Source organism: Primulina tabacum, chromosome 7 (assembly GCF_025594145.1).
Source record: "Primulina tabacum isolate GXHZ01 chromosome 7, ASM2559414v2, whole genome shotgun sequence".
NCBI classification, from domain to species: domain Eukaryota; kingdom Viridiplantae; phylum Streptophyta; class Magnoliopsida; order Lamiales; family Gesneriaceae; genus Primulina; species Primulina tabacum.
In genome coordinates this window covers 39,038,692-39,064,530 of record NC_134556.1, presented here as the reverse complement: position 1 = coordinate 39,064,530, position 25,839 = coordinate 39,038,692, and the positions used below count along the sequence as shown (strand labels likewise).

The following is a 25,839-nucleotide window of genomic DNA, read 5'->3' as shown; positions in this document are numbered from 1 at the left end:
TATAAATTAAAATATAAATATAACTCAACTTTATTTCTCATTCTTATTTACAACAATTAAAAAACTATTATTTAATTTCATAATTACATTTAGGTTTATAAAATATTATATTTGTTCGTACATTTAGAAATTAATAGTTTGACAAAATAAATTTAGGTTAGAATTTAAATGAAAGTCTAAAAAAATTATTAATATGAAAAAATTAATTGATATTAATATTAAGTAAATTTAATAGTATGTTTTTTTAAAATTAGCTCAAATATCTAAGAAGAAGAAGTTCAAAGTACAAAATTATAACCATAAAATGTGGTTAATTAATATTAATTATTAATTAATAGACTAAATGTGAAATTACCACATATGTTACCTAATAATGAAAATAAGTAAACATGTGAAGGGTAATAATGTCCGTTCACAATGAGAAAACTTTTCTATGATCCACACTTTTATAGGTATATATATAGATTTATTCTTACATTTTTCATGTATACTAAATATTTATGTAAAATGTCGATATATTTTAAATTTTTTTTAGGAAAATATATTTCATTTTTAATTCATTGTTTGAATTATTTTAATGGCTTGAATTTTAAACTTTAGGAGACGAAATTGGATGTGATTTAATTTATGTCGTGAAATTCAAACCTCGTTTAAGAATTACTGTAAACGACGACGCCGCCGCCGCCGCCGCCTTGTATTTCTTCTCCGATCAATTCACGGTTGTTGGATTCCTTCGAAGTTCCAGTGAGCTACCTTTCACTTATATATGGATTCCTTTGTTCTTCATAAATTTTCAATTTCCGTAAATTGCTTTCGAACAATGGCTAAAGTAAATTTATGCAACTTTTTTCTATTTGCTGTTAAGCGGCTTTAGTTTTGTCCAAACCTTGGACTCGAGTCGGATTTTCTTCTTCTACTTATCATAATGTATGGTATTGCTGATTATTTCTTATTTTGATCTCTAATGGATACGATTTGTCGATATCTGATATCTACTTTGAAAGCCGAAGTATTTATTTACTGACTACTGCCAATAGATTATGTGAATTTTCAAAACAATTTAATCGATATTAAGATAGACTGAAGCAATGCTTTTGAAATGTTTTAATGATTGAATTCTCTGTTAGTTGCAGGTGCTTCGGGTGTAGATTAAAATGCATGACAGTATCAACAAGCAGATAAATATGGGGGCTGGGGTTCGATATGTGTTTAATTATATGAAAAGAATGCAGGATGCGAATCCGTCTTTTTTTCATGCATTTCAGGGTGATAGTGGAAATGTTTTTTGGACTGATGCAGCTTTCCTAGCAAATTATACCAATTTCGGGGACACAGTCAGAATCGATACATCATACAGGGCCAACCGCATGAAGTTGCCGTTTGTCACTTTCACTGGCATAAATCATCATGCTCAACCTGTTCTATTTGGTTGTGGGTTGCTTCTGAATGAGTCTGAAAACACATTTATTTGGCTCCTTCAAATATGGCTGCAAGCAATGTCTGGCCGCAGCCCTGTTTCAGTCACGACCGACCTCGATCAACTAGTACAGATGGCTGTGGCACAAGTTCTTCCAGAGGCACGCCATCGATTTTGTAGATGGAGCTTATTCAGTCAGACACACGAGAAGTTAGCTCATGTATGTCAAACAAATCCTACTTTTGATATCGAGTTCAAGAACTGCATCAATGGAGCCAGCACAGTTGAGGAGTTTGAGTCCTGTTGGGCGACCATCCTGGACAGATACTTCCTTATGGATAACGAATGGCTTCAGTCTGTGTACAGGATTCGTGATCAGTGGATCCCTGTTTATGTGAGAGAGGTGTTTTTTGGGGAATTGTCCCCAGGGGAGCACAACGGTGGCACAAGTTTGTTCTTTGATGGGTTTGTGAGTAACACCACTAGCACTATACAGCTGTTAATCAAACAGTATGAAAAAGCCATCTCAAGTTGGCAAGAGAAGGAATTGAAAGAGGATTTTGATACTTCTAACGCTGCACCAGTTTTGAAGACACCATCCCCCATGGAAAAACAGGCGGCTAATCTTTATACCAGGAGGATATTCATTAAATTTCAAGAGGAGTTGGTGGAGACTCTTGCTAATCCTGCTACTATGATTGATGGCTCTACTACAGTGACATCTTATAGGGTAGCCAAATTTGGTGAAGAGCTCAAAGCTCACACAGTTAGATTCAATGCATTTGAAATGAAAGCTACCTGTACCTGTCGAATGTTTGAATTTTCTGGTATCATTTGTAGGCATGTACTGTCAGTATTCAGAACAAAAAATGTTCTTACACTCCCTTCTGGTTATATACTGAAACGTTGGACAAAAAATGCAAAGATAGATGGTGATTTATCCGCTAGTGATAGTGCGACAATGTTGCCTAACTATGACCGAGAGTCTGTAACTGCTCGACGAAATAATTTATACCAAGAGGCTATGAAATATGTTGAAGAAGGTGCAAAATCTATACATAGTTTTAACATGGCGATGAGTGCTCTACAAGAAGCTTCAAAAAGAGTCGCTGCTGTCAAAAGTAAAAATACCGCAGCCATGCAGGACACCAGTGCAGCAGATGGAGGGAATCTGGAGATGCGTGCCATTGAGAATCAATCTGCAGCACCTTTATCCAAGGTTCGATATTTTAGACTACATTTTTCTGATAATATGAATAGGTTAGAAGGAACTCAGTTTCAGTTTCGATTTCACTGATATTAAAAATATCCGTTGAATAGAAATCATCCAACTTGTATGGGAGTATTCTTAGTATACCATCCTGTGTAAATCCTACAATGTTGTTTTTTAAGTTAGTTGTTTTTCCTACATTATGAAAGCTCTATCTTGATTGCCTTTTCCCTTGATCAACACAACACCTGCATGACAGATAGGCCCTCTCATTCTCATTAAATCATTGTAATTTTTGGGTTACTATTCTTTGACTTCAAATATCGGGATTAAACAATTCATCCTCATTTGGGTCAATTTTTGGATTACTATATATACAGCTTAGCTTCTATTGGGTCAATAATCGGGGTCAGAAGATCGACAAAAGTTTGCCACACCCTCATCTAAAGCTTGCTTGTCCTTGTGCAAACTCTTTTTTTCTTTTTTTCAGTACTTGTTCCTTTCGTTCTGCAGTTCCACCTAGTCCAGAGTCAACCTATCACCTGCGAGTGAAAAAATAGGGGGAACTGGTGATTGGCAGCTTGATTGAATGCAGTTCTCTGTAGAAGTTTTAGCTCTTTGTCCTTGTTTCTGAATAATTTATACTAAACTTTAATTCTGCAAAGTTTAAGTCTTACCTGATTATATAATTGCAGAATATTCACCCAATGTTGGCCATCCTTGCCTTGCTTACATTTTGCAGGAAGAGAAGGAGAAAAAAATTCAAGAATTGACCGCTGAACTGGAGTGCGCAAATCAAAAGTCTGAAGTGTATCGTAAGATCCTACTTGCGCTTTTTAAAGACATGGAAGACCAGAAGCTAACGCTCTCAGTTAAAGTCCAAAATGCACGGCTCACATTAAAAGAGTAAACATGACGTGATCAGGTCAGTCGTCATGTTCATCTTAGTTTTAACCCGCGGATGATGTTGCACTCATCCTTCTCCTTCGAATCTCTGCTGTGCAAATAGCTAATTTCGAGTGCATTTCCTTTCCAAGTGAATGTATCCCAATTTTTAAATGTTGTAATTTGTAAATGCACTTGGATATTATGAAATAAAAGGAAATACAATAATGGGTGAAAGCATGGTAGTCGAAAATTCCTCTGTACCAACATTTTTTCCCTCAGTATGGCTTATTTAAAGTCGTTTAAGGTAAATTGCCTTGAGTTTCATTCCATGCCTATTCAGCTCGTATCAGAATATAGTTGTTTCAAGATTAAATTGAGAAAATCACGCGAAGATAAATAGTACTATTATTTACAATTTTACACTAGCTATGTTGGATAATTTTCATGGCCAAAATTAATGACATACATCGTTGTTTCAACATGCGTACATGTTTGACAGGGTCTCAAACTCAAAACTCCCTAGTTATCAAAAAAACAACTGTTGCAATGACCTAGAAAGAGTTACCAGTTTCTGCTCCAAATTATCGAAGATGAAACTTCTTGCAAGATTTATCTATTTTTCCAGTGGAGTCATGAAATTTTCCAAGCTCTGCCACCTTTTTTAGTCAATTTTTTCAGTCTTCTGAAGACCATAACGACAATTAAGATCAGTTTCCTCCGTTACTCCATCTCCCTACGAATCCGTAAGATGCATTTTTACATTTGTTAAACAGAAATTTAACAATATAATTAACCAAAATTAGAATTTTCCAAAATTTTCTGGACACATTTCACAGAATCAGTTTTTTATCTGAAACCCATTGAAAGTCACGTGAAGATTTTTTTTAACAAAATTTAATTTAAATTGGGCAAAGCAACTCTATGGATAGCATATGAAACTCTAATTAAGGCTGTGTTCGAGTTAAGGTTATTATGTTATATATAAAAGTTTTTTATAAAAAAAGTATAGTTTTGTTTATACAAGTTGTTTTTTAAAAATGGTTTCGAAGAACTATAATTTTTGGCTTTTTAGTTTCTACTTCTATTTCTATTTAAAAATAAAAACAAAAATAATTTTTAACATTTATCCAAATCTCAAAATCGCTTCTACGTTTTACAATAAAAACAAAAAGATGGACTTATTGAAGTGTTTTTTCCTACGATTTCTATATAATTACTTTTGTTTTTCAGTTCATAATCGTAATTACCTTGTGACTTCAAAGATAAAGTTGAAGGCATTAAAGTTGAGGGCAAAAACTTGTGTGAGGTTGTCTCACGGATCTTATTTTGTGAGACGGATATCTTATTTGGGTCATCCATGAAAAATATTACTTTTTATGTTAAGAGTATTAATTTTTATTGTGAATATCCGTAGAATTGACCCGTCTCACAGATAAAGATTCGTGAGGTCCACTCACAAAATATCTACTCAAAGTTGAGAGGATACCCTGTAATCTTCTCTCTTTCACTGATGCAGATAAAGAAGCAAATATGTGCCCAAATATACGAGTGGTGACAAACATTATTTGCTCCAAAAAAACATTGAATCCTTTTCTTTTTATATTTCCTCCATTTTTAGGAGCTTTATCTACTGGTACAAATCTTGCATATTGGGAGGTACCTGCATAAAATTATATATACCATAGTTTAATTTCTTCGTATTAGTGGAAAATAATATGTGTTATATATGTGTGTATCTATTACTACTATAAATATATGAGCTGAATTGTGAATTTACATCTATATCCTTATCTTCATTAATACATATCTCTTTGGTTGTTTTGTTTTCATTTATTAATTAATGAATCTATTACCACTATAAATATAGGAGTTGAATATTCATTAATACATGTCTCTTTGGTTGTTTTGTTTTCATTTATTAATTAAGAGTCTAAACTAAATTGAAGAAAAACAAAATTTTCCATCCATTTGTGATGAAATTTGCAATCCATTTTAAAATCTATAATTATTATTACTACTATAAATATATGAGTTGAATTGTGAATTTACATCTATGTCCTTATCTTCATTAATACATGTCTCTTTGATTGTTTTTTTTTTCATTTATTAATTAAGAATCTAAACTAAATTGAAGAAAAACAAAATTTTCCATCCATTTTTTGTGATGAAATTTGCAATCCATTTTAAAAAAAATACTTATATATATAATGAATTTCAAAATGATAAAAATAAAAAATATATATTATTGTTTGTTTTTTCATAGCTATTAAATGAATTCTAAAATAAATTAAAGAAAAATGAAATTTAGCTCCCTTTTTTTAGATGAAAAATTTAGCTACCATTTTTTAGAGTGTCATTTAAATTTATCTTCCATTTTTTGGAACGTTTTTTCATATCTATTAATGACTTCTAAAATAAATAGAAGAAAAATGCAATTTAGCTACCACTTTTTAGAATAAAAATTTAGCTACCATTTTCTTTAGTGTCATTTAAATTTATCTTCCATTTTTTGGAACGACATTTGCACTCCATTTTTTTAAAAAAAATACATCTTTAATAAAATTTTAAATAATAATAATAATCCAATTTTTAAAAAAACTTATATCTTTAATATAAATATATGAGTTGAATTGTGAATTTACATCTATGTCATTATCTTCATTAATACATGTCTCTTTGGTTGTTTTTTTTCATTTATTAATTAAGAATCTAAACTAAATTGAAGAAAAACAAAATTTTCCATCCATTTTTTGTGATGAAATTTGCAATCCATTTTAAAAAAATACTTATATATAATTAATATCAAAATGATAAAAACAAAAAATATATGTTTTTGTTTGTTTTTTCATAGCTATTAAATGAATTCTAAAATAAATTGAAGAAAAATGAAATTTAGCTCCCTTTTTTTAGATGAAAAATTTAGCTACCACTTTTTAGAATGTCATTTAAATTTATCTTCAATTTTTTGGAACGTTTTTTCATAGCTATTAATGACTTCTAAAATAAATTGAAGAAAAATGCAATTTATTTACCACTTTTTAGAATAAAAATTTAGCTATCATTTTTTTTAGTGTCATTTAAATTTATCTTTCATTTTTTGGAACGACATTTGCATTCCATTTTTTTAAAAAAATATATATCTTTAATAAAATTTTAAATAATAGTAATAATCCAATTTTTTTAAAAAAACTTATATCTTTAATGAAATTCAAAATGATAACAATAATAAATATATATTTTTTGTTTGTTTTTTCCTAGCTACTATTATTATTATTATTATTACGACTCTAAATATATGACTTTAAATTGTGAATTTACATCTATGTTTTTATGTTCATGAAATTATATTCATATGTCACTGTATTTGTTTTCATCTATTAATTAATAAATTTTCTAAATTAAATTGAAGAAAAATAAAATTTAGCCTCCTTTTTTTGTGATAAAATTTTCACTCTATTTTTTTAAAAAAATTATATCTTTAATGAAATTCACAATGATAACAATAATAAATATATGTTTTTTGTTTGTTTTTTCTTAGCCATTAATTACTTCTAAAATAAATTTAGAATGAAAAATTTAGCTACCATTTTTTAGAATGAAATTTAAATTTACTTTCCATTTTTTGGAATGAAATTTGCATTCAATTTTTTTTAAAATATATATATATATATATATATATATATATATATATATATATATATATATATATCTTTAATAAAATTTTAAATAATAGTAATAATATATACATTTTTTGGCTTGTTCTCACATCAATTAGTGAATTCTAAAATAAATTGAAGAAAAATAAATTTCAGTCACCACGTGTTAGAATGAAATTTACACTTCATGTTTTTCTTTTAAAAAAACAATATATGTAATGAAATTTAAAATAAATAGAATAATAATAAAATTTACGTTCCATTTTTTTTAAAAAATGAATTATATTCTTATTTTTAAAATATTTATTTTTGTTTTATTTATCTCTGTTTTTTTTTTTTTTTGTGAACTCTATCTTTATTTTTTAGGATGTCCTTTTGTTTGATTTATATTTTTCATTAATTAATAAATTTTAAAATAAACAGAATAAAAATGAAGTTTATGTTTTCGTTCAAAATTTTATAGTTATCCAATTTTTGAGTAAATCTTCTGTAAGACGGTATCAAGTTGATAATCTCTAAGATGAGTCGACATTTTTTATCAACTAATGTTAATGCATTTTAAAATAAATCGAAGAAAGATGAATTTTACACTATTTTTCAAAATTTTATAAATCTCAAATTTTTGAGTAGGTTTTATGTGAGACGGTTTCATTGATATATATCCTAATACGGGTCGACCCAATCATTCCCAGAGTGAAAAACACTATTTTTTTCATGATTCAGGTCAGATTTGAGACATGTTTTACAAAATTGACCCACGAAACAGCTTCAAACGAGTTTCTGTGATAATTTTATTTTTAACTTGAGTTAATTAACTTCCATGAATAACGTAAATTGTTTGAATTTACATGTATGTCATTATTTTCGTTAAATAATATTAATAAATACATGTTTTTTCTGTTTTTCAGTCATTGATGAATTTTAAAATCAATTAAAGAAAACTGAAATTTTATTTTGGAATAAGATTTACAGTATTTTTTTAAAAAATAATTATATTTTTAATGAAATTTAAAATAAACGACACAATGTCAGCAATACGCATAAGAACTTCCTAAGACTTAATCCATCTTAGTACTACTTTCACTCGTGCATGCTTAACCCGACAAAACTAAATAAAAATGAAAGATTACTATTTTAGTTCAAATATTTCTTGATCTTCAGGTCAAATGTTATATTTGTTACCCAAGACAAGACTTTTATTTCTTATAATTTTGATGTACCGTGCAAAGACATATACAAAGCTAATTGCGAACGTAATGAGAATTGCACTGACTTGAGTGTCAATGGGCCAAACCATAAAACTTTATGCATGATAGACCCAAATAATTAGTTGGTGCCATGAGAGAACACTTCAAAAGAACTTAAATGAGCTTAAATTGATTTTATCTGTAATAATTACTTTTATATACATCAAAGTGATAGAAAATGATCAGGAATAAGAATGAATTCAAATCCTTTTGATGTGAAACAAATTATTCTTACATCTATAATTACTTAAAATGATTTATAAGATTTTACTTCTGTTTTTTAAATATTTTTTTTTGTTTGAAAAATAATTTTTTTTTTAAAATATTACAATTATCTTCATGTTTTATGTTCTGTCAAATTTCTTTCGATAAATACTTGTAGAACTTGTAGCTAATTTTTCAATGACGCGATTTATGTATAGATCTTTATAATTTCAAAATATATCATGAAAAATTTAGAAATTACGGTTGTTGTATGTTCCACACGTGCAACGCACGTACATGTCTTCTAGTATATATATGTATATATAAATGAAAACCAATATTGCTTGCTGTTCATTTCTTCGTATTAGTGGAAAATAATATATGTATATATAAATATTTGAATTGTTCTGTGTGTGTTTTGTTGCTAATTTTTAACATTTTTTTAATATGAATTTTAATTCACATTTACTGAGTAAATATGCTTACTGATTGCTTATCAAAACTAACAAAACCGATGCTTATTCAGGGCTTTTTTAGGGTTTGAATCCATCTGGGTGGCAGAAAATCGGATCCATGGAGGTTTATTTCCCACTGAAGATGAAGAGGAAAGACCTCGATGATGTCAATGATAAATTCTCTGATTTTTCTCTGCGCGCTTGCGCGAGAAAAATCCGAAGACTGGTAATCTTGTTGAGATATTTTACTCATGTTTTTCGATTCGAGATTAGTGTGACTTTGGGTATTTGTTCATTTGTAGGATGTTGGGCTGCCCCCGATTGTAGAGGAGGAGGAATTTGATATTTCGATGATGTTTAAGCAATCGGTTCCTCGGAAACGGAGCAACTTAGGGGGTCTGGAAATTGACGAGTCGCCGAGCGAGGATGAGAAAAAGGCTATTGTGCTTTTCAAGGGTATGGAGAATCCCTTGCTAAAGTCGCCGTCAAGTTTCTCAGTATCGGTTGATCCTCACTTCATTTTGGGGCTCAAAAGTGAGTGTTAATTCAAATTACTGTTGATTTGTCAGACACTTGGGAAAACGTTCGCATTTATGTATTCTTTGGTTTGATCATGGAGTGATTGGTTTTCCTTCCTAATAGTTGTGAAAATTTCTCCGCACTTGAATCTTGCTGATTCTTGGCTGCCCGCACTGAGGCATATCTGAGGACCAATCATTTTAGTTATTTCGAAATATTGGAACTTACGGTTTTTTGCTAAATATGTGTGCATTTTGAATTTTCCTATCAACGGCTGGCACGGGATGGATAGCTCTATGGTTCTCATCAGGGGGATTTATTGATGCATTCGATCTCAATTCTTCTGTCCTGGTTGTTTATTTAATTTTCATAAGGTGATTGTCATCCAAGTACAAGTTTCGTGACCGCGTTCTTCATATTGTGTAGATCAAACCAATCAAGTTACTTGCTTGAGCCAATCAAACTCTTGGAGACTAGATAATGAAAATGCTGAATCAAATGACACCGACTCGTCGAATAAAGGGTGTCTAGCTGTTGTACCTTGGATTCCACCACCTCTTCCATCTACACACACAGCTGATTTACCTTCTCAAAATGATACTTCTGATATGATGGATACTGAAGAAACTGAGGAAGCAACAATAGATGTTGGAGATGGCATGGGTGTCGATCTAATGAACGCCAATGAAGCTGGTGCTGCTGGACTTTCGCATCAATGGCGGCAGCAGTACTGCAAAATCCCACAGCTTCCCCACCTTTCGACGACCCCAATTTCTTGGCACCGATAACTGAACTTCCCCTGACGGGTCCTCTGATCACAATTGTGTAGTTTTTTTTTTTTTTTTTTTTGGCCATGTTTAGGGTGGTACGACGTTCATCTCGTGGGGCAGTACAGTGGGCGAGAGCAATAGATTAACTGGGCGAGGGTTTACTTGTTTTGTATTGATTTTGTATGTGACGTTATTGTGTTATTCTTGTGATCTTCTTGTTAAGATTGTTGCTTGTCCAACGGCAATTTTGTTTGATTTGATCGGCATGCGACCTTAAATAGATGAATTTTGAATGCGCTACTTCACGAAGGTGTAATGGTTGGCAAAGATCATTTCAAATTTACCTTTCAAATTCCTTCTCAAATTAAATGAGTATGTCTCTTGTGATATGATATCATGAATCTTTATTTGTGAGACGGATCAATCCTATCGATATTCACAATAAAAAATAATACTCTTAGCATAAAAATTAATATTTCTTGATAGATAACACAAATAAAAGATCTGTCTCTCAAAATACGACCCGTGAGATCTTCTCACGTAAGTTTTTGTCAAACTGAAAAAATAAAACAATAATAGTTGAATCAGTCATGTTTATTTAGAATCTGTCATGGTCAATCACTTAGATTTAGGAGACCGAGGAGGATTATTAATCAAAGCTTTTAATTTTTTTTTACTGAGAATTGCTTGTATACTTTTTTCCCCACCGTCTATACTTTTTTCCCCATGGTCGACAAGAATCCTATCTTTGCCACATCGAACATAAAAATACTGCTGGAGTTCGTGATGGTGTAGTATTAAAATTTTAAGTTGAGGGTTCTCAAGTGATTTTCGATTTTCAGGAGGGATTTTTTGAAGTGCTAGTGTGGGAGTTTTTAGGCAGACGAAAATTATGTTGGAAGAATTTGATGACGGTGCTTGTCGTTCTTCTGTTGTTGAGCTCATTTCGAAACGCCCACGGTTTTCTTTCCAGTTTCCACACTTCCCATGTAAGTGCGAATATCACCTTCTAATCGCCAAGTGTATGAACAATCAGGTGATTAGGCGGTGGGGCAGCTTTAATTGGTGGAAGTGGAGCCTCTGCCTCCGCTGCTTCTGGTGATGGTGCAGCTGCAGAGGCCGCTGGAAAAGAAGAGAAGGAAGAGAGTGATGATGATATGGGATTCTCACTCTTTGACTGGGTTCGCCCCACCACTTGACTACAACCATGTCGTGTTATTCTTGCCCATGTTTCGATGGTTTTATAGGAAAATTAATGCTTCAGAGTTATTCAGTTACAGGTTTTGTTTGCGGAGCCAGAATTTTTCGGGTTTTTGCTACTTCAAATATATTATGAACTTAGAAATGAAGTATTCATAGTTCGGAAGGAAGAAAATTAAATTATTATCTTGCGCCGGCTTTCTCGAGCATTTCACATTACTGGCACCAAAAGGAAAGGGGAAAAACGAAAGAAACAAATTAAAAGGAATTCGAATGTACTAAAACTAGTTGTAAATTAAAAGAAATGTAATCTACATCCTGCAGAATCCAAGATACAAATCTTGCAGAAAAACTTGTATCTTTGTACATTTTCTATTACTTTACATGTGGAAGCAATCGAAGGCAGAAACTTCTGTGGCAGATTGCTAGCAGACCCTGATATAACAAGAGTTTGAGCAGCGCTCATTGGAATTGTGTACGTCACTGCAAGGAGAGCATCTAGGTTTAATGACCGCCCCAGGTACTACAATTCCGATGATTGAATTTCTGAAAGAACGTGAAGAAGTTGGTCAATGGGAGAAATAAAAATAAAGGATCAAAATCCACAAGTTCAACATATCATTTGAAGTTTCCCTCCTTTTTTAAGGCTAAATGCCAAGTATTAAAGAACTTGGAAGGGGCCATCTTCTTAGGACATGGGAATAAATAGTGAGGAACAAGTCTTTTACCGGCAAGAAACTCGAAAAATATAAACATGGTATTCATGACAAGAGAACCAGCACAAAATTGCACGATATGCGAAAAAGCATTTAAGATATCCAAATCTGAGTAAAGTAGGAAGAAAAAGCAGCACAGACCACAGAGAAAGCAAAAAAGAAACACTTACCTTCTCCATATACCTGCTCCAACCGCGTGACTATGTGTTTTCCGTAAGTATATTTTTTCAAAGCAGTAAGATGATCTCTTATTACACCAAGCAATAGTTCCCTCTGATCACTGGTGCATTTTTGTAGAATCTTTTGGATGACATAATTAGCATATTGGTCCTTCATCATTACCTAAAGAAGTAAAAACATGTGGGAAAATTAGACTCATGCTAGCAACTGCATAGAATTGGGAAAAACAGTAGAATCCTAGAGTGGGAGTTGAACAATATGACTATTTAAGGTTTGATTTTATGCATTGGAAATTTGTGCTTAAAGATCTTAAAAGAAGTCTTAATGGTCATTGCATGATCATTCGATAAGGCTACTTTCATTTACAAAGGAGCTTTATCCCCAAAGATGATATAGATATAAGAACATTCGACCCACAAGGTACAGAATATATTCTTAGACCTGAACATTTATTTATTCAAATTAAAAAACCCGGGCACAATATGAGAGCAAATTCGGGATTCTTGTTGTAAAAATACCAGTCGAGTATGTTGAATTAGCTAATAATGTGAAATACCAGAAATTCTTTAGTATAAACAGCTAGCTCACATCAGTAATTTTGAGCTTTTGATTGGCATACCAGTATATTATCATTCTTATCACCATGACCAACAATCTCCTTTATCAGCAAGTCCCTTGACACAGAATCGCCATACTCCAAACATTTTTCAACAACATTCGACGCAAATTTATGCTGGCTCAGTTGTACTATAGATCCACATAATTTTTCGATGATCTCGCTCCGTTCATGAGGGATTCCCCTTGCCAGAACATGCTGTCAATGGTCAAAATAAAGATCAGTATCACAGTAAATGGATGAAATAACCAAACATGAGATGTTTGAGGGCTTATAAGGTGCATTAATTGTACGTTGAACCTTTTAAAATAACAAATCATAAGCCTCTAAAGTAAGATACAAACCAATTATCATACTAAGTCCACCATGTTTGCAGATGTAGGAACTTTCTAGTGTTTGACGTGTAGATAAAAAAAAACGCTGTTAAAAATAATTTTGAGCTCTTGAAATTAATTGTCATCAGTAAAAAATAAAGTTTACTTAGTAATAAGATACAGAATCTCATATGTTCAAAAAACAACGGACAACCTCATTGGAGATAATAATAAGATCTATGACATCATATGTTCCAAAAACACCACCTCTAAATTCTCAAGGAGCTTAAAAAATTAATAAAACAAGCTTTACCAAATAGTCTTGAAGTGTGCTTCTATATAGCTAACCTTGGTACTCTAAAAAAACGAACGAACCAAGTAAAAATAGATGAAGAACATGGAAAAGTGTAGAAATTATGCTAAAGCACAAAAACCTGGAGAAGTCAACCTGTGTGACGTAGTTGCCATACTGGTCCTGAGCAAGTGCGCGCACAGAATCCAAAATCTCACTTACTATAAACTGGGTCTGTAACTCATCATTGCAATGCTCCAGTACCCTCTTTAATTAGAAATAAATTTTAAAAATCTTGATTATCGTTAATAGAAACAATGTGAAAAAACTGAAAGGTCAACTAGAGAACCCCATGGGTTGAAAATGCAAAATTACCTGAATGACTCGGCAACCATAAGGATGCATTGAAAGTGTGGCAACATGGCCACGAAAAGAAGAAATAATGAAATGAATATTATCAGCTGGAATACTCTCAATACATTTTTGAATGACATGGTTTCCGTTTTGATCACGAACACATTTCATGACATGTCCATCAAGCTCTTTGGCGAGCCTCACCTTTTGTGCTAAATCAATTACATCAAATGCCTAGGACAGAATTCAACAAAAGAACAAAAATAGCTTTCCAAAAGAGTGAGCAATCAAGAGCATTCATGGACTCAAGGTAAAATATTCACCTTTTGGATTACACGACATCCGTACATCTGCAAACTCAATGGTAAAATTTGACCTTCCAACTGATTTGCAAGGTCTTCTTTTTGGCCCGGGCTACCATATTCAAAAAGCTGTACCAAAATAACATGGAAAAATAATCCTCCATGACAACTGATAGACATAAAAAGAAGCATTTATTAATTAGAGGCCATACCTTCTGTATAACATAGTTTCCAAAAACATCTGTCAATAGTTTGGAAGCATGAGGAACAACTTCCTTGAAGACCGATTCTTTCTCTCCAAGACTACAGTGTTCCAACTTCTGCTGAATGAATCTACTTCCATGTTGATCAACACTGATGTATCACATATGATCATGAGCCCCTTGGTAATTGATACCGTAAGTGAAGTAAAAATAAACTCCGCGATAACTTACCTAAATTCGCCAATATGCCCAACTATATCAGCCAGCTCAAATCTTTGACCCTTACCCAATTTCAGCTCTTCGAGAAAAGAATTTGAACTCATACCATTCCAGCTCTGATGTTGCAGCCCATAAGTTATGCCGGTGTTGCCATGGAAAGTGTGATGAGTCGTGCTATTTCTCCCCCCAGAAAAATTGGGCCCCATCACAGGTTTTATCGAAACAACCGGACTAACAATAGACGAAGGAAATTGCAATCTGCTCCCAATATTAATGCTGTTATAGCCTATACTATACGAATGTTCAGGTTTCTGGTCATTTGGGAAACCTGTATGATCTGCCCCCTTTTTAAAGTCACGGGAATTCACTTGGCTCACTGCAGCATCATTTCTAGGTGCTTGATGATCAAACTGACCATATGCACCATAGGAATTTCGTAAAGGCGGCTGAAAATACTGCATATGATAGGGATCAACAGGAGGAGACTGCATGTTAACTCCAAATTGTCCATAATATTTTGGTAGATTTTGCGTATCATAAGCATGTGCATTCCCTCTATCTGAAACTCCAGGACTCGGAAAAGAAACGCTATCAAAAGCTAGAGGAAAAGTACCCTGAGAGGGATATCCAGAAAGATATGATGGAAGAAAAGCAGAGTTGATAGTATAGCCACCCATGCTATATTGTGGGGTGAAGTAGCCAGCTGGCCGAATATTCTGATAAAATGTATTCTGTGGAGTCATGAACGGAGTAGGAGCTGGTGGGGTGTAAAATGGAGGTGTGAATCCAGATGACTGAAGTGTTGGTTGCACCTCTCCTGTTGAAACACCGGAAGAACCATAGAGAAACTGGTTCAAGCTACCATATGGATGACTTGTTCCAGGATAAATCATTTGAGAGAAAGTGCCCGGAACCAGAGAAATATTGCTTTCTTGCAGAGCTGCTGCCGATTGCGATGTATAATTTTGGGGAATGGGTTGTTCTTTCTTGTTAAATTTGTTGCGGTTCAAATTCAAAATATCACCAACTCCAGCTGTTGAGGAATCGTCCTTTAAATCAACTTTACCAGCACTGAAGTCTCGCCCATCTAAAGGAGGACGAACTACTATGCTGTTTTCATCGTTAAATGATAAGCTTAAAACACCCCCTGTAAGAGGGTCAGGTTGTGGGACCTGCATCATACGATCTAAACCGGGTGCATCTATACCATCAGATGACATGGCAACATAATGATTATGCAGTACATGTGAGTGGGCATCAACAACCTTTTCCCCCATAGATCTATGACTGTACTGATCTTGAGAAGGGGATGAAGTTTGGACAGAATCTTCCTGCATTGTGACGCTTTTTTGTTAAAATTTCAACAGAAGCGTGTAAAAAGGTCAGGAATCTAACAGCAGCAAATTGCGAGCTGTTGAATTGTTAATAACTTAAGTGGTCGTAGAAAAATAATAGATGTTCTTGGAAAAATAAATACTCATGTCTCAACCACCATTCCTTTTGTCTTTACGGAAATTAAAAAACATTTTACCTGTGTCGAGTTGAATGAATCATTCTGGAAACCCAATGAAGCAGATTTATCAACAGATGCAGATGCACTCCGTTCAGAAGACCTATCATCCTCAGATTCTTCCTCATGAGAAGGAAGGGTATTCCTAGGAATGTTGACATGAGGAATCATGTTACGATCGTTGCCAGTAGAACCACGACGGTGAAATAGATGATGACTCTCCGAGCTGAAAGGCCTACTGAATCTTTGATCCAAAATGACATCAGAACCATGGTAAGGAAAAGGCTGATCAGCATCAGTCTCACATTTTCTATTAGACGGGCCTGGGTGTAAATCAAGACTCGTAGTGGAATTCCTCAGGGTAAAGATACTTTCAATTGCCGCCATAGAACCTTCCATGCTTGGTGGTGCACTTTCACTACGGCTCGGTATTATATTCTTTTCAAGGCTTTGAAACTTTCGATCTTTCAAGAACAAACTAAAATCTTCAATGGCCAGCTTTGCAGATGATGATGACCCATAACTATTAGACTGCTTACGAGGCCGCCATTTTTCTGTCTCTTCCAATATCCTAATGGGGCTTTCAGTTGCCATGAAACTAAGGATGATTGTGCTTTATGTGGTCTTATCACTGGCACGGTGCACAAATATCCCCTGAGAACCATAGAGGTTTCACTTTAATCCATAATCCATATTTAAATTTATGACAAGAAAGCTTGGTTTCAGACAAAAGTATATCATTTAAAAGAAATGATAATGAATATAGTACACAAGTGACATAATTCCACGTCATGAGACAGAAATATTGATCAGAAAAACAGTTTCTGAATGCAAAGAAGAGTTTTAGTGCCAAGTTGCCAACTAAAAAACAACTAGCAGTGAGCATATTTTTTCCTATACCATTTATGAAAGCTCATACTAACAAGTCTTACTGAAAGGCTTTTTTGGCTTCTTGAGAAGCTAACGTATCCTGAATCCAGAAAAACCATTTAGTTCAACCCTCTTAGAGAATTCACTCACCTTCCTATACCGGTACAAATTACCAGCGGCTGAACAGAGGTATTAAGTTACATCAAGTTATTCTTCCATGTGTTTTGGAGATAGTATGGTCTTATTAAAGCAAATACTCCTTGCAAGAACATCGGTTTCAATAAATAGATTCAGAATGTTTTTGGAAAAATTACCACCCCCCGCATTAAATGTCACCCGCATATTAATTTATATCAGTGAAAAAAAGGCTAAATGCATGCATCCACTATCCATAACAAATTATAGCAACGGGTAAATTTCAGATAGCCAATAGCAACGGGTAAATTTCAGATAGCCAATAGCAACGGGTAAATTTCAGATAGCCAGTATCTGTTAGGTCAAAGGCTCTCATGACATGCAAACTGAACTAGTTCGAGGCTAACTTTTTGCGCATAAGAGAGGAGCTTTATAAACAATTACAAGTCCTAACTAAATATAGTTGATACTTTAAAAAATCGATTAAATATTGCATAAAATATTTCATTCATACTTTAATCAGACGAAGAGCATCACTAGTAGTCTCGTTCCTTCTACTGCTTATATCGCCCATCTACTTTTTTTCTATCAAACAAGTGTTGGATAAATCAAAACGAAACATCTTTCGAATCAAATTTTAGACACCATAAACAGCTGGCTATCTCTATCAAATTTAAACATTACCACTTGGTTGACTACAATAATTCACACTCGATCGGAACAAAAAGTTTCAGGGTTTTTTGTTCTTAAAATACTACAAGCTTTCATGGCACCGAAATGAAAATTCTGTCCCCAATCCTACATAGCAAAGCAAGAAACCAAATTCACCTAGACAAATAAATGTAATCACCAAAAATTACGCACACAAACAAAGTCAACTATAAAGCAAACCAAACCAAACCAAACCATGAAACCACAGACATGGTAAAATAAAAAAAAGATCCAATCTTTTGAGCTTTCCGCCAGAAAAATAGCATATTAAATACATTTCTTTTAAAACCCTAATCAAAGTAACATTAAAAAATCAAACTTCACACAAGAAGTCAAGAAATTCAATAAAGATTCTAACCCAGAAAAATCTGTTACATACCAGAGTTCACAGTTCAAAACCCTTGATTCTCTTTCAAAGACAGAGAGGGAGAAGAGAGGACCTTGGGAGGTTTGCGGGGTTTGACAAGCGAAGCAAAGCTTATACTGTAGACAAATACAAATTGGTGGGTTTGGCTTAAAATATTCAAAATTTACTAGTTCCAGTCTTCCAGAGGAGGTTGATTCTTGGCATTTTATTTGTGAGATATGGAATGTACATACATTAGCAACATAGATACTTTAAATCGTACGAGAAGTTTGTCTGCTGTTGTGCACACCTCACACGCTTGCTGCAATAAATGTGCACACACACACACACACACACACACTCTCTCTCTCTCTCACACACACACATACACACAGAGATATAATATTTAATCACGTGTTGTCTAAATCTACGTATCAAACATGAATTGAAATTATGTGTTTCCTTGACAGGAGCGATTATTTATAATAAAAAAAAAAATTATCACAAAGAACATAAAATGTGCAACTGTGACATGAAAACATAAACTGATATTGGCAGAACAAATTTCCCCTTGGCAATGCAAGCTTGCTTGTATGACGGCGTAACGACATAGTCTGTATTAAATTAGGTTTACTACCTTGCGTAATAAATTTAATATACATGTAACAGTTATTAGTATTGATCGTTGTGTGCAATCATACCAACACCTACTAATGAGTTTATGACTTAACCAAAAGTTATTATTCACAACAAAAGTGATTCACTGGATGGATTTTCTCACATCTCCATCGGCCCTTTTTTTAATTTATCCGAGGTTTTAAAATTTATATTGAAACTATATTAACGACACAAGCTTGAAATTAGATATGATTGAAATTTTTTTTATTATTTAGAATTCGATGTGAATTTTTTTATACGTAGAAACCATGCAGTCACGCTTGTGTTTTGTCATTTATAATAGTCTGTGTGTCAATTTGATAATTATCATATATGCATATCTAAACAAATTGCTACTTGTCTTTCAATCAATTATAAATAAGATTATGTTAGTAAATCTAACTAATTAAGGGGGAAAAATTGAATTATAAATTCATCTTGCTTGATAAAAAGAGGTAGGATTATTTTTTATTATTATTATTGATTGACTGCATGTTTTCCGCCGTAAATTTTGTTCACTTTCCTAAGCTTGCTGCTGAAACAACAAAATTTGGATTTTGTTTTTTGTTTTTTTTTTGTTGGAAAATTTTGTTAAGTTGTAATTCGTCAAAAACCTCGCTCGGGATTAAACTTTATAAACCCACAATCTTATTCAGTGACTTCTGCAACAATCCGTCCAATCCTATGTAAATCCAACAGATTTAGGAATTGTGTTCACATGTTCATGATTTGGATTTAATGGAGGATGACAGAGGAGACGGTGAGAAGCTGACGCTGGTGGCGAGGAAGCCCAGTTTCGGGATGCTCACTGCGTGCCCGGCATGTCTGCCCGTTTACATTTTTCTGCACAAATCCCATTTATGAATGCTGCCTAAAGCATTATTTTTTGTAGACGCCAGCGAGTTTGGATGCATTTTTCCTTGGACATGTTCTTTTTACGGTTCATGCATTACCCGTGAGTGCTAGTAACTTTATTCTATGCATTTTATGTTTTTTATATCGTCTGTTTTTGTCTTGTTAATGCAATATTTTATGTTTTTATTTTGATATTGAAACATTGACTTCAAAATTTAATGCAAAATGAAGTCTTGAAGTGTTCAAAGAGAATATCTTTTATCTTATCGTTCCTGTCCTGTAGGAATCATCGGTTCTAAGAACCAAGCTAGCTCTTGGATCACGCTAATCTCATGAATTATGCTGAAATCTTAAGATGCGGTATTTAGATGCCAGTTCATCTTCTTCATCCATTCCCCAGGGAGATCCCTCGTCTTTTTCTTCTTCTTCGAAGCAAAAGCCTTCATATTGGAGTGAGTCATCATCACCTATGTTGCTACTGGTCCTGCAATTAAGCATTTAGATCTTTCAAAACATAAAGACATGTCACGGCATCATATGTATTAAGACATTCGAGATTATACTGAAGAGTGTCCACAGAATGTTTTGTAAGAGTTGAACACTTGATTGAAGACTTAGATTTTGGATTCGAATCTTGCATAAAAAATTAATTTTAAAAATTACTAAAGCAACCTTATTAAAAAGTTTTTGAGGAATTGGTCCCATTCATGATAATTGTGGATAAATAATCTTTAACGAGTAATCTGTTCCACCCTGATTTAATAGAATTTTGTACTTAAAAGTGCAGTTTTGGCATTTAGATCTTGCTTGCGTGACTACACTGCTCTAAGATGATTCATGGACTCCTGAATTTTGACGGTTAGAGATCATTCTTCAAAAAATCTTTGGAATTTGTATGGCCAATTTTTTTAAATCCTAATAGCTTTGCCGATGATGGTTCAGAAAGAAGACATCTTATAAGGATCATGAATCACTAGTGCTGTGACAATGATTAAAAGTGTATCAAAGTAGTAATTTGAATTGCATTTCTTTTAATGAACTTTCTCAACTTTGGCTGCCAATGCTATGTAATTTTCTGCATTTGGCTTTCATATGTGCCTTAAGGTAAAATTATTCTTCTTTACAACGACTTTAGGTTCAAAACCAAAGACCAAACCTAAGAAGGGAAAGACAGAGGAAGAGAAGAAGCTCAGGAGAAGGGATAACTTATTGCGATTTTAGTTTTCCTGTCCATCTTTGGAGGACATGATGATTCTGAAATAGAGCTTGAAGACGACAATGATGGGTTGCACTCTGACTAGAAATATACTCACCGTTTACCAATTTGCGAGGTTAAACAAGTCCTTTTAATCTTGTTCCTGTTTCCATAGCATGTGAACTTTTGAGATCTGCATTCATACCATAAAGAGACTTAGAATTTAACCACCGAGAGATGGTAGCTTTTCAAATTTTAGCTGTGGATTTTTTTCTTCTGCCTGTACGCGGTCACTGGATCAAGAATTGCATTTGCCATTTTGGGTTACTGCAGTTTTACTGATAAGCGATTAATTAACTATTCAACTGAAATTGAGGATGTGACCGATATGTAACAGAAATTCAAATTTTTCCTCTTAAGAAACCAGAATAAAGTATAAGATACAATGTCATCTACCTCTCCACTTCTACACAAGAAAATTTATAATTTACATAGGTTTCTAACTAAACTACCTACCAAAAACCAACTATTTTGCAATCCCTCGTGTACCCTTCATGATCTGCATAGAGTCTTCCCACTTCTTCACCAAATCCGCATATCCTTCAGCAGAACTAACAGCAAACTCGGTTAAAGAACTCACAGAAACTGACATTCCAGCACACACGACTCTTATGGCAACCTCAGCCATTTTTTCTGTCGTCATAACTTCATCTTCAAAATGATCTGCCTCCACCATCTCCATTTTGTCCCCCCACAAAAACTCCCTTCGAAACCTCCTCGATCCACCTGAGTTTTTACCTGAATTTTCCTTCATCTGTTGTGCATATAACGAGCCAACCCCTGCTGCAAAAAAGTCAAGTCCATCGAGCACGGGTACTTCATGGACCACATCTAGTAATTTCGACCATTGGATGCAGGTTCTGAATATTGGTGGGGCAGATGATAAGGATTCTTGAGGGGGGAATGGTTGTTTTGATGAGTCAGGATCTGCTCGAGTGCAACGTAGGAGCCAGGATGTGAGTGCATGGACATATGATCGTTGAGAAACAATCCATGAACTAAAGCAGTATCGCCAGTTTCTGAGCTCAGTTTCGAGGTTAGCTGCTGAACAGGCTAGCTTGTGTGGTTCGGAGGGTGACATTATTGTATATTTTTTTGCTCTCGAAGGCTTTGAAGGCGTTCCAGCTAGTAAAATTTTGGCTTCATCAAGTGTACGTTTCTGCAGCTGATGGCATTCGGCCATCATCTCCCACGTCCTTGCTAACCTGCAAGGATTAGTCTGATCTATATAAGCAGTCAAATCAAATAACAATGACTTTAAAAGGGTTGAAAATTTTCGATTAAAAGAACTATCTAGTGACGATAGATAAAACCTTAAAACTTTTCTTTTTCTTGGGTGGAGCGTCTTCCCAGAACAACAGAATCCAGAGGAATAATTAAGAGGAGAAAAACCTTTAATTTTGAACGATCACTACATTTAAACGCATAACTAAATAGAAACTCAAGACGTTGAATGTTTATGGGATATAAGAAAATGGAATTTTTTTTCTTTTTCGAACTTACCCTTGCACTAATTCTAATATCTGAGGCTCAAGCTCTTCATCCCTTAAAGCTTCAATTCTCTTTGAGATAGCTTCAACTGAATGTGTTGAAACTTTTATTTGAGTGTGCAAATTTCTAATGCCAGCTCGTGTTTTATCTACAAAAGAAGGGTCTTCTCCCTTCATATCTTGATTCCTGAGCTGTGCACACTTCTTTTCAAATGCTAGTCGAACGCGTTCACCAACCTGTTTGGATTCAAATAGAACAGCTAACTGACTTGATATCAAAGGATTCGACAATATTTAGTGAAGTATTGATCATTCATGGTATCCATAACAGAGGACGTAGATCACCAGATTCGGGAACATACTCTAACTTCTTGGTAAAGTTTCTTTTCCCAAGCATATAAATCTATCGAGGGTGGATTGGTGACTCCCGTATAACATGCAAGATTCCCCAGAATAGTTGCTGCTACTTTCAGAGGCTTCATTGTTACTTGAAGTAGTGGCTAAAAATCTTGATGACGATGAACGAGATGAAGCTGACCTAAATAAAACTACCGGATTCAACATTTTCAATGCTGCAAAACAAATGAGAGATAATATAAATAAGAAGTCGAGGATTGTTGAATCATACAGGCTTGATGTTACTGATTGAAGATTATTCAAGCAAGAAAACTAAAAGGGCTTTGATATCCATTACCGAAACGTTTAACCTTACGGAATTTCAAAAGCCAAAGGGGTTGATTTAGGTATTCGGGATAAGGGTCGCAAGATAGGATGATTAAAGGGATTTTGGGAAGGGCAACACTGAGAATTGTAGAAAGGGTTCACTTAAAATTTCAGAATTCTGTCCGACTAGACCTGTGAGATCATTTAATTTGTTGATGACGAGTATTGAGCCTGGCTGGCCTCCAAAATGAAAGACACCTCCTTAGCTGCATTACAGGCAGCCGTGAACTGCTCGTCAAGATCCTTCGTAACTTCAGCCACACTTGTTGGTCTTTTGTTAACATAAACAGTAAATCCAGGCATTTCTTGTTTTGATCCACCACCATCAACAACAGTGGTTTCTTGGCTATTAGCGCGGTCAACTTTTTGAGTATTTTCCACTTCCATGCTTTGATATTCCGGGGATTGTGGTCCTGGGAATAAACTATTTTAGTTATATAAATCATACCGCATAAACTATGTGTTGACATTTTCCCTCGAAAAAATATTGGTTGGAAGAATCAAACTCTTTAATTAATTGAGTTTTCTTTTCAATAATTTTAAATAATCGCAAAACATTCTGTAATTTTTTAAAGACAAAAACTTGTGTGAGACGGTCTCACGGGTCGTATTTGTGAGACGAATCTCTTATTTGGGTCATCCATGAAAAAATATTACGTTTTATTGTGAATATCCGTAGGGTTGACCCGTCTCACAGATTAACATCCGTGAGACGGTCTCACATGACACTCACTCATTTTTAAATACATATGATCAAGGGAATCTTTATTGATACATCTGAATTCTAATCTCGTTGAACCAATATTAGGGGTCATTAATTTGTTTAAATACTGAAAATTAGATGGAACCATAAAAAATTAATAAAGGATTGTGCTAACAGAAAAATAAAGAATGCAATAAAGAAGAAAAAATAATGAGTGGGTCTCATGTGAGACCGTCACACGGATCTTAATCTATGAAACGGGTCAACTCTACCCATATTCACAATAAAAAATAATGCTCTTAGCATAAAAAATAATACTTTTTATGGATGACCCAAATAAGAGATACGTCTCACAAATACGACCCGTGAGACCGGCTCACACAAGTTTTAGCCACAGATAATATGAGACCCACTGAGAGGCCCATTAAATAAGCATATTGTCGAAATTAGCCCTCTTTGAATGGTCATTTATCAATATTGTCATCGGCAGGCATGTCAAGAACCTGGTTGTTTATATATTATTAATTAACTATATTATTATTATTATTATTGTATACATAATATTTTCGTTTTATGATTATTTGTTTCTATAATTTTTTAATGATAATTTTACCTTGGGTTTATGCAATTTTTTTATTTTATAAAAATGGTATGCTATTATAAAATAAAAATGCGATATGTATTAAAATTTTCAAATGGTAAAATGATAATTATAAAATTGTTTGGAGTAAAGTGACAAAAATTGATAGGAATAATATTGACGATTAACAAAAAAGTCATGCAACATACCATATCATGCTCACACATAATATGGTTACTAGTAGTCAACACACAAGTTGCGTGGATTTATAGAAATATCGTGTATTTTGTCCGACTATGTTTACCATTTCCTGATTACAAATTATAGTTTAAATTCAATGAACATATTTTGAAGGGAGGATTTTTAGAATTCCTCTGTATGCTATTTTGTGTGACGATCTCACGAGTTTTTATTCGTTAAACGGGTTGACAGATCCATAATTATTATGAAAATCAATAATTTTCGCATAAAATTATATTTTTTTATAAGTTGCATTAGGTCGAAGATTTGTTTTACAAAATTGATATGTGAGACGACCTTATAAGAGTTTTGATGTTACTTTATTACTCTAAATACAAAGTCAAACATTCATTAAGAGATACCATAAATACCAAATTAAAATCAAGCAAAATTTTCTGTAATCATAAATTAAAATGTGAACATGTTTTGATTTTTGAAGAGCGATTAAAAAATCAAAATAATATTTAATGATACCAAAAATTTCGCGTATCTAGAGTTTAGTTTGGTGAGCAAAAATAATCAAGTTTTACTCACTTGTATGATGTGAGCCGAGCAGAGCCTAACTAATCAGGTGTAAGCCGAGCTGATTTTGCGCAGACAAACAAAGGTTAAAGGATAACAAAAGTTTTTGTGACATACTACCTATGATGCTTAAATCAGTCCTGATAACAAGCATAAATATGCGATAATAGTAGTGTTCATGTAAACAACAACTTAATACCTCAAATATCAGAGAATATCCGGTATTTATAGAATTTAATGCTAACTATCGTGTGTAACAAAAACGCTAGCAAGACAAGTCTTCTATATGAAAAAGACTCTAATAAATAAAATAAATTCCCTAAAATACAATATTTATGTTAATAGTATCTTATCTTTTGTAAATTGTAATGTATGTCCCGAGATTCTTTCTTTATCTCGGAAAATTCAGTTTGAGAGTCTTACATAGATAACATTTTATTCACAACCCTATTTGTTTGAGTTCGATCGATGTATTTCGAA

At 33.6% G+C, this 25,839-nt stretch overlaps 3 protein-coding genes and 1 pseudogene across 8 annotated transcripts; 2 read left to right on the top strand and 2 right to left on the bottom strand.

Moving 5' to 3' along the window:
• Positions 1–567: 567 nt before the first annotated feature.
• LOC142551899 (protein FAR1-RELATED SEQUENCE 9-like) lies at positions 568–3,775 on the top strand. Of its 3 annotated transcripts, none has more exons than XM_075661377.1 (3): positions 568–744; positions 1,128–2,636; positions 3,370–3,775. In XM_075661377.1, the coding sequence occupies exons 2-3, from the start codon at positions 1,155–1,157 to the stop codon at positions 3,535–3,537; spliced, it is 1,650 nt and encodes a 549-aa protein (XP_075517492.1). In that variant the 5' UTR covers positions 568–744; positions 1,128–1,154; the 3' UTR covers positions 3,538–3,775. The 3 variants fall into 3 exon arrangements, with proteins under 3 accessions (XP_075517492.1, XP_075517493.1, XP_075517494.1); XM_075661378.1 differs by having other exon boundaries at positions 586–744; positions 1,134–2,636; XM_075661379.1 differs by having other exon boundaries at positions 601–719; positions 1,134–2,636.
• A 5,279-nt stretch (positions 3,776–9,054) lies between these two features.
• On the top strand, positions 9,055–10,611 carry LOC142551897 (uncharacterized). Of its 2 annotated transcripts, none has more exons than XM_075661372.1 (3): positions 9,055–9,303; positions 9,380–9,533; positions 10,023–10,611. In XM_075661372.1, exons 1-3 carry the CDS (start codon positions 9,196–9,198, stop codon positions 10,382–10,384), a joined length of 624 nt encoding a protein of 207 aa, XP_075517487.1. In that variant the 5' UTR covers positions 9,055–9,195; the 3' UTR covers positions 10,385–10,611. The 2 variants fall into 2 exon arrangements, with proteins under 2 accessions (XP_075517487.1, XP_075517486.1); XM_075661371.1 differs by having other exon boundaries at positions 9,071–9,303; positions 9,380–9,611.
• A 1,213-nt stretch (positions 10,612–11,824) lies between these two features.
• On the bottom strand, positions 11,825–18,582 carry LOC142551898 (pumilio homolog 5-like). 3 transcript variants are annotated; one of them, XM_075661373.1, is made up of 10 exons: positions 18,368–18,582; positions 16,294–16,926; positions 14,775–16,093; positions 14,553–14,694; positions 14,362–14,469; positions 14,060–14,272; positions 13,841–13,951; positions 13,082–13,276; positions 12,453–12,624; positions 11,825–12,112 (listed from the first exon to the last, which is right to left on the bottom strand). In XM_075661373.1, the coding sequence occupies exons 2-10, from the start codon at positions 16,864–16,866 to the stop codon at positions 12,090–12,092; spliced, it is 2,856 nt and encodes a 951-aa protein (XP_075517488.1). In that variant the 5' UTR covers positions 16,867–16,926; positions 18,368–18,582; the 3' UTR covers positions 11,825–12,089. The 3 variants fall into 3 exon arrangements, with proteins under 3 accessions (XP_075517488.1, XP_075517489.1, XP_075517491.1); XM_075661374.1 differs by having other exon boundaries at positions 18,388–18,574; XM_075661376.1 differs by having other exon boundaries at positions 18,429–18,547.
• Positions 18,583–19,847: 1,265 nt separating this feature from the next.
• LOC142550776 (protein ALTERED PHOSPHATE STARVATION RESPONSE 1-like) lies at positions 19,848–24,293 on the bottom strand (annotated as a pseudogene).
• Positions 24,294–25,839: the final 1,546 nt, after the last annotated feature.